The sequence below is a fragment of the Epinephelus fuscoguttatus genome, linkage group LG4 (assembly GCF_011397635.1).
Source record: "Epinephelus fuscoguttatus linkage group LG4, E.fuscoguttatus.final_Chr_v1".
NCBI lineage: Eukaryota > Metazoa > Chordata > Actinopteri > Perciformes > Serranidae > Epinephelus > Epinephelus fuscoguttatus.
The window spans coordinates 36,698,691-36,708,267 of NC_064755.1; the positions used below are offsets into that span (position 1 = coordinate 36,698,691).

General features: G+C 41.0%; 1 protein-coding gene across 1 annotated transcript; it reads right to left on the reverse strand.

Moving 5' to 3' along the window:
- Positions 1–1,708: 1,708 nt before the first annotated feature.
- On the reverse strand, positions 1,709–9,100 carry ppp1r3ab (protein phosphatase 1, regulatory subunit 3Ab). The gene is made up of 4 exons (XM_049573632.1): positions 8,126–9,100; positions 7,462–7,529; positions 7,275–7,372; positions 1,709–6,577 (listed from the first exon to the last, which is right to left on the reverse strand). The coding sequence occupies exons 1-4, from the start codon at positions 8,971–8,973 to the stop codon at positions 3,491–3,493; spliced, it is 4,101 nt and encodes a 1,366-aa protein (XP_049429589.1). The 5' UTR covers positions 8,974–9,100; the 3' UTR covers positions 1,709–3,490.
- Between the last annotated feature and the right edge of the window lie 477 nt (positions 9,101–9,577).

Below are 9,577 nucleotides of genomic sequence, written 5' to 3' on the forward strand. Positions count from 1 at the left end.
GTGGACTAAAGTTAAAATTGCATGTAGATTTGGCTCAATGCTTGTCCTCTAGTTGGAACAACTTCTCTTGGACAGAAGTATGTCATAAGATAAGAAAGGGAAGGAATAATCCTTAAAACTATCTTCTACTCTGTTACGAGAGCTGTTTGTTCATTTGTAAATATTGATTTTCAGACTACGCTTTGTAAACCCCGGACATGGCCTCTAACTGTATGAAAGTACAGATTAATACCTCTGATGGTCAGCTTCAAGCCAAACATATTTCACTACTGATAAGTGCTGATAACAAGACACCTGATTTGATCAGAATGCAGTGCAAGATTTAAAAAACAAAACAAAACAAAACATTTCAACACACCAGGAACACAAACAAGAATCCAAACTGTCGAGTCATTGCCGGTTTCTGCGTTCTTGTCGAGTTTCAGGGTACGACCGCAGATCTCTGACACAACATACCCCTGATGGCATTCATATTTTCTATTGAAAAACACTGATTATGGGTTAGATTATCTGTTACTAACCTGACTAACCTGCATACTCCCAGAAAATAAAATGTATTTTAAGTCCATTCACTTTGCTGTTTATTTGTAAGCGGGTACATTTAAGTGTAGCCCAGCTTATTACAGAAAAATGCAATGCATACTTCTATGGGATGGATTACCATGAACTTTGGTGCAGATATTCAGATGTTAGAAGATGATTCCTAATGACTTTGCTGATCTCTTGACTTGTCCTCTAACTCAATTATGAGGTTCAATTCGTGTTTTTGAATGATTTGTCTCTACGACTATCGGATGAATTCCCACCATAAATCGGAACAGATGAAGATGCATTGTAATAACTTTTCACCTAGCTACATTATCTAGACAAAACTTTAATTTTTTCAATACTTTTGGTGGCAACATACTCAGCTCTATGTTGTGCCAAGTGTTACTTCAAATATGCGTGACTACGATGGCAAATCTGCCAAATATTACACCTTCTAAACCAGAGGTTCTCACACGTTTTAAGATAGTGTTCAGCCAAGTACCCCCTGACCAGCACAAATTACCCAGCAAGCAATAGTCGTGATTTAAACGTATTGGCTATATTTAGCTCCGATTTAGTCTAGCTACACGTAACACAAATCTAGCCGATTTAATTTTGAAATTGATTAAATGTAATTTTCGCCATTGCAGATGCCGTGCAACATGATACTCAATCACGTATGGAGAGTCAACAGTAATTAAAATATGTTTATCTCCATTTTTTGGACATGGTCTCTACATAGCTGTATAATTGATGACGTCTACACTTTGGCTATGGTTAGACGTCTACCAAATTTTCACTGACAGCCCAAATTCAGCCGTGATTTAGCCTAGATGTCAGGTCTTCATGTAGACGACTATTAGACGTTTTTAAACCAAAAAATGCTTGCTGGGTAGTTTTGGTAGAAAAAAAGCCTATTTAAAGAGGTGCAATACAGCACAGCACCATCACTGTCTGATTTACTAAACAGCACTGTAACTGCAAAACACTTAAATGGGACATTGCAAATGTTCTAAATCAATAAATTCCTGGCAAACTATTTTTTTTAACACCATGCAATAACACAGAGACGGCAGTGTCGTTGCACTGAACTGCATCTGTTCAATAAGTTGCACTTACAATTTACTGATATGATTATGCATGACTGATTAAAGAAAACTCACGTACCCCAAAGTACTCTCAGAGGTACCCCGCCCCCATTTGAGAAACACTGTTCTAAATAAAACAAAGTTTAGCTCAAAACACCACTTCAAAGCTAACTGTATGGCTGTAGGTTACAGTCTTGTTGGTGGTTATTAAGTTGCATAAATTTAAGCTGCAGAGACCGGGGATGCAGATTAGCTGTATAGCTAACTCTGGCTCAACAGTTGTGTTGTGTAAAGCCCATGTTAAAACGAAACTAAACTAAATCTATTCTGTTATTCACTTAGCTGGCCACTATTGTTAGTCTTCTATTAGTGTTGTTAACACTGATAGTAATATAGAGCCACTGGACACATTGAATTATTTGTCTACAGTACAATTTATTCATTCAAGGCTTATGAAAACTACATGTACCCTACAGAAACACAATGATTTATAGGTGGCATCCAAACACACAGCACACTGAGAACCTTGAGAAAGCATTAACGCTCTGCAGAACTAATCAGTGTGAGCAATGGTCCACAGCCTGTTGTCTGAGTCAAAACTAAGTTGTATGTACAGAAAAGAATAAAGATTGTTTCAAACTCCTGACAACAGAGAGTTACTCCCATAGGGAATATACAGCATTTATTCTAATGTGTGTCATATATCCTTTAAATCAATGCCCATTATCATTCACTGTTCTATGTATGTGTCTTCCTCGTATATTTAGACCATTACTAATTGTGAAGATCTTGTTCAAATAACTAGTACAAAGCAAAAGTAGAGTTTTAAATCTACTGAACGCTTGTGTCAGCACTTGGCTGACACACTCATGAACCAAGCAAATTGTTAGAAAACTGGTGGCACTGTACGTTCCTGCAAACCAAGGATGCGTTACATTTCTATGTCATTATGTGAAGGATACGTTAAAACTTTTTTGTTTCAACAACGCTGTGGTTAACATGTAGTTAGGTTTAGGCAAAAAACGCACTTAGTTATGGTTAGGGGAAAAGATCATGTTTCCGATTTAGATACCTGGCTTTGGGGGCACGATCCAAAAAAACAAAACAAAAAATGCAGTGATGTCTTGGTAAAAAACAACCACTTTTTGTGGCACTATCTCCAGTGGAAAAACAGCATGGGGCACTAAGAAACACCCATGTTTGGGGCCTAAAAAGCTGCTGGAAAAACAGCCTATGGGTCACAAAAAAACACCCAGGTTTGGGGCTAAAAAGCAACTGGAAAAAAAGTCACAGGGTCACTAAAAACACCCACGTTTGAGGGCAAAAAAGGTGCTAGAAAAACAGCCACTATTTGCTAAAACCCACCCACGTTTGAGGGAAAAAAAAGGCAATAGAAAAAAACGCCACTGGTTGCTAAAAAACACCCACGTTTGGGGCTAAAAACCTGCTGGAAAAAAAGACACGGGTCACAAAAAAACACCCATGTTTGAGGGCCAAAAAGACGTGAGAAATACAGCCACTGGTTGCTAAAAACCACCCACGTTTGAGGAATTAAAAGCCCCTGGAAGAAAAGCCAAGGGTCACTAAGAACCACCCACGTTTGAGCGCTAAAAATCTGCTTAAAAAAAACCCACATACTGGTCATTTTAGAACATAGCATGGGTTACTAAAAAAACAATTGTATTTGTTTTTTTGCTGGTCGCGAACAGTGGTCTACAGCTTGGCAGGCATTTGCCAAGGTGCCATGCCATCCAACATACTCTTTACCTCCCGATGATAAAGTCAACTCATACACTACATCACTTGAGAAATGTTGATATGATGCCTATAAAATGTACAAATGTAATCTTGATTTGCAGAAACGCAGTAGCAGTTTAATTCAACTTATTCTGCTGTTTTTGTTGTCCTGGCTGCCTGTCTCCCTGACAATAGAGCCAAACCACTGATACCAAGTAGAGCCCGAAACAGGCAAGAAAATCATACCGGTGGGCCACCACAAAAAATACAACTAACAAGGTGGCATATAACAATGTTTTTGAGATATTGCTGCAGGAAAAAGTCTCTCTCCACCATGCAACATTTCTATTGATGCTCTCCTGTTCACCTGAATCTGCAGCTGTTAGTTGGATTTCTGCTATCTCCATGTCCTCATGATTGTCCAAAAGGCAGCTGAAGTGTTGCTCTTCATCCAGAGACTCGCTGATGGGTGGCATGGGTGTGGACAGTGGTTTGCCTCTGCTTATGGAGGGCCTTTTGGCCACATTAAAACCTCTATCCTTGTTTCTGTCTTTCTGGGCCTGAGCCCCAGCGTGAACGGCCCTCAGACAGTGCATGTACAACTCCACCTCATCGTCTGAGTCAGACTCTGCTGAAGAGCTGTCATGGCTTTCTTGGTCACTTTCAGGTTCACCTGTAAAAATCCATGAACCTCCCTCTGCAGCGGCGGAGTCATTCTCATTTCCCTCAGCTCTTGATAGGTCATGTGTGACAGTTGGGATGTGTCCATTTTGCCCTACACCTGTATTTTCTTTGTCAATGACTCTCTTGTCCTGCACATTGTTCAGTGGAGCAGATGAAGCATCCTCAATTTTGTTTTGTGTAATGTCTGACCTCTCCTCAAAACACCCCTCTTCATTTTCCCCATCCTCTATTGTCATGCTCTCTGATTCTACATCAGCAAGACTTTCCTCATTGTAATCAGGATTCTCCTCTTCTCTGTTTTCCTCCCTTGTTTTTAACTGATCCTCCCATTCCACATCTGCGTCATAGTCATCGCTCAAGTTTATTTCCATTTCTTCCTCCTCCTCTATCTCCTCTTCATCTTGGACATTTAACCTTTGGGTATTGATCTCTGGTGTCACTGCAAAGTGTTTTTCTTCCTCTAACTCTGTCTCCTCTTGTTCCTGTCTTTTTTCTTCTTCAGTCTCCTCAGATGGCTCTTCCTCTCCAGCTGTCTTTGTGGTCTGAACATATTCCAATTCTTTCTCAACTTCTTCCCTGTCTTTTTCAGACATAATCTCGGAAATATCATTGTCTGCAGTCCTCTGCTTGTCCTCTGAAACATCTGCATCTTCAGCCTTGTTCTCAGTCTCTCTTTCAGCAGTGATCTCCAACATTTCCTTCTCTGTTTTCTCTGTTGTATCTCTATTTTCTGATGCTGTCTCTATCCCTGAATCCTCCAACTCTATCCCTGGGTCGTCCAATTGTCCTTGGTCTTTCTCCACAGTTTTTACACTTACAGACTCGCTTTCTACTTCATCTGTTAATATGTTTTTCTCCTCTTCTTCAACCATCATTTCCCAGTTTACCTCAGTTGTGTCTGCCAAACAAAAATCCTTTGAGAGAGCGGCCTCCATTTCATGATTCTCTTTTTCTTGAACGTCTTCGTCCTTGAGCTCGACAAACACGTTGCCATGGATGTGATTACTTATCGTTGCTTTTGTCGTTGACTCAGCTACCTCACCAGTTACCTTAGTTTCAGCTGAGTGTTTTGCTTCACCTTTATATGAGTCGTTTGCCACTTTATATCCTTCTTCCATATCATTAGTTTCAAGAGATATCTGAGGTGTGGTGACATTCTTTTCCTCCACAATTTCAAAACAAGAAACATAGCTATTCTCAGTTTCTTCTGCGGCTGAATTATTGATGTGCTCAGGATTCAAATCATGTAAAGCTGCTAATAGTTTATCCTCCTCTGAAAGGTCATTGCTTGTTGGTAATGTTACTGTTTCGCCAACGCCATTGCCTTTGTCTGACTCATGTACACACTTGAAGTCATTTGCTCCACTTCGGCTGGTCTGTTGATCTGTCTCGTCACTAACACACTCTGACCCACTCTGAGAGGGCTGAAGTGGCATAAGTGAGGTTTCTACACTGGGCATGTCATCACTCTCTGCAAGTGTTTCATCGAGATTAGTTTGTGTGCATGAGTGCTCTGGCAGTTGGAGGTCATGGGTTAGATTGTTTTCCTGTGCCTCTCCCTGGAGATGTAAACTCTCATCAGGTATTTGTAGATCTAACAAATCTGTATTTAAAATGTGTACAGCATGGGGATGTACTGTGTCTTCTGAAATAGTATTTGGAACCTCAGATGTATCTGTGCGACTCTGGTCTGAAAGTATGATATCAACTGGATCCTGCACAGTTTCTGCATGGTCCAGGATGTCATTTGCTGTCACACTCAAACTTGTTTCTTCTTCTTCTTCCTTGGGAGGACTATTTGGAGTGGCATCTAAGAATTCTTGGTTTGATTCCTGAGTCTTTATTGCATTTCTGTGAACTTCCTCATCGTTGCCTCTCGCATCTCTTGGAAAAGGGCAGCTAGTCTGTCTTCTTTCAGTATAAAGGTAACTTTGAGTTAAGTCTGCAACATTCAGTCCTGGATTTCCCCAATCACTGACGTTTTGACTTTCACTTCCCACTCTGCCAAACACCTGATGATACAACGGAGCCACCACAGTTCCAAATTTGAAGCTGTTGGTCTGACTTACAAGGCTGCTCACTTCAGTTGGTTCTGCTGCAGCGTTGCTTTCCTCAGCTTTTGACATGTTGATATTTTCTGCAGGAGCAGGCTCATCATTTGAGGGGTTGTGTGGGATATCCGTGGCACTCTCACCTCCTGTTAATGTGGCAGAGTCAGCCAAATTGACGCTCTCAAATTTCGCTGTCTCACTGTTAGATGTGTAGTCGTGTGCTGGTGATGTATCATCAAGGAGAGGTGCGCTGCCTGTTTCCACAGATTCAGAACATTCTGATTTGCTGCTTCCCTCGGTAAATGACCTCACATTCGAGTGTTTTTCTTCTGGGGTTTCTTCTTGAGCTGCCTGTTTAGCTTCTGGAGGTGATTCATCTCTTTCAGTGTCATCCACCCCTCCATCTCTCTGAGAAAAGTAGTCCCTCACCCGAGCAGTCCGTGCAGCCTTTCTGCGACTTCTTCGACTGCAGTTATGTCTGCTTTCGACCTGTCCGTCAACAACAGGGATAGATTAATTTCAGTTTGCACACAGAGCAGTTATGCTGTTTTAAGAAATGGAGTAGGGTGACACTTAAAGGTACACATCACACAGTAACATGCTCGCAATAAATAAAATCCTTGACTGCATTTTCGATTAAATACAAACAGTTAAACGATTGAAATAGTGTTACAACAGCATGCGTGACAAAATATGAGACACTGAGGAAGTGCAAACTGCATGCACAGAGTGTCCTTTAGGTGCACGGGTACATTATGTCTCTCTGTTGCTACTCAGGTCCCAGTCATGTGATATTCTCTCAGAAAGTGCTCCAGGGGTCATGTTAAGTTTTCTTTTTCTCCTGGACCTCATATACACACTGTGGTGTCTCTAAACTCTCTTTCATAGACGATAATGCATCAATGTTGTCAAACCAAGTTTGAAAATAAGAGATTGTTTAAACAGTCACAGAGTTTGCAGTATCTTGTGAGAAGCAGTTCAGATTTTACAACAATTTGATGGTTTCCAGTTACTTAACGTGCAAATACACTTGACGTTGCAAGCACAAAGTCATTGAATTGGCATTTAAAGTCTGGATATTTGGCTAGGAAGTCTAAAGGCAATGCATCAAATGTCTTAATAAACCAGACTGTTGTTTCTCGTTTTATACGTGCCAAAAAAATAATATTTATTTCTTTTTACTCACCAGTAATTTCTGTCTATCCTCCTCTGATGTTCCTGACTGATCATCTGAGATTTGCTTGACTCTGATAGTGTCTGCTACCCTTCCCTGTTTCAAAACAGCTGGGAAAAAAGAGCCATTTTACTCTCATATTGAGGCTGCATTATTTCTTTAAATTCCACAATTATTTTCCCCAAAATAAAATATTCACCTGTAGAAATGTTTTCTTGATTTGAAGCTTCCATTGCTGTAGGGTATTCCACAGTGGAAGTGCTCTGACTGTGAATTAATAAAATTGGGATCAATCACACTTTCATGCAACTATTAATAATTAACACACCACAAGAGGTGACAACGTTGAGATACATTAATCATTTTTTAATAAAAAAGTATTTAAAATCATTTTGCTGGTGGCATTTGTCAGTGTAAATGTGATAATCCATACTGGATTTTAAAAAACTTTTGAAACAGCCTGTATTGGTTGCACAATCCCAGTCCATCATATTATTAACTCAGCAGTAATATAGAGGATCTTTCCACCAGTTATGTGAAATGATTTCTCGCAAACCTAAAGAAAGCACAGACCTCACATAATCCACACCTAAATAAACCTGATTAGCTAGTTGTCATTTGCTGTTTATAAATCCAAGGCTTTTATAAAGGTAACATCTTTCATACAATAATTACAACAATTTCTAGTTTTGATCAAGCTACTAATGAACAGTAGCCAATATTCTAAAATTATATGGCAGAAATTGGCCAGTGCGCTCTTTCAGCTTCAGCATGATGGACATTTCTCCTGGCCATGTATGATGGTCATCATTAAATATACTGCACTGTGTCTACAAACATCATCAAATGCTTAAAATCCTCACCTGACAATCTTCAGGCAACTTTTTTTGTTCACATTCTCCTTCTGTGGTTTCTCTTTCATTCTCTGGTGACAAAACAGCACGTAGTTCCTGCCGTTATTGTTGGCCCAGAATGTCCCCTGTGGAGTCTCATACCGCAGACAAAAGTCAACTCTGGCTCCCTGCTCCCCAAACGGAGGCACTAAGGTGAGCTTAAATGAAAAAAGGTCCATCAGGCTGTAACTGGAACCAGGCATGTACTCTGCCAAGAGGTCAAAGTGGCTGGACCAGGTGTCCAAAGTGGCTCGGACGTATACCGACTTAGTGAAGGAGATGTTGAGGACACGGATCACTCCTTTCAGTATTGTGGTCCCTGGAATTAACTCGATAGTCTCCAGTTCCACTTTCTGCTCCTGCACTTTGACGAACAGCTCCGCCGTAGGCAACGGAAGAGAGAAAGTGAGAGGAGACAGGAAGTACTCCTCTGCAACTTTACCTATAACTTCAGAAGGGTCACATACTGGCAGCATGGGTAAATCCCAAGTTTCAAACTTCTTCACTTGCACCAAACTGAGGCCTTTAGCGTCTGCAAAGGACACTCTCCTGGAGCCCGGCAGAGGTGGCTCCGGCTCGAAATCCTCATCACTTGTAGAGCTCTTTCTCCGGGGGAGAGGGGAAGATTTGGGCCTGATGCCGATCACCACCTCACACTCGTCTTCGTCCACGTCCAAGGAGCTGAGGCCTGGCACTCCTAAGAAGTTACAGGCCTCAGAAGCTTTCGGTTGTCCCACAAACTCCATGGGGCTCTCTGTGGGAGAGTTAGCGGGAAGTGAACTGCAGTGCTTCTGCTGCTGGCAACTGACATTCAACATGCTCTGACTTCACAGATGGAGTCGAGTTACAGATGACATTGTTGCAAGGGCCAACACTATAAATAGGCCAGAAGGGACTTAAACTATGTACAGTAGTCTAAGCTCAGGAGGAGAAAATATCATCCTCTTTCCTCTGAGAGGCAGAGTTTGTGTGATATAATCTACAATATAGACTGATAACTTCTTCTTACTACAAAACTGTTTTCACATCTTAGAGTTGTGGACATTGTTCTTAAGTAACTGTATTTATTGCTCCCCAGAGTGTTGTAATGCTATTTGTATAACAAGCATGAGATTTACCGTGGCAGCTATGGGTTGCTTTTGGCCCACAGTGGGTCACATGAGGTCCAAAACAGAACATATGTACTTCACATAGTGTTCAGGCCTCCGAAATAATTCCCACTGACCAGTCGCTGACTCTCTGATGGTCCAACTGTGAACTCCTGATAATATGTAAGAAACAACCATTCCACAGACGCTCATTCTTTTATCTGCTTATCCCATATCGAGATTTATCTGTGGATACCAGAACTACAAAGTTTACAGTTATGCACTGTGTTTGTACTACTTCCTGTGTTTATCTCGCAGCTGTGACAAAGTGGCA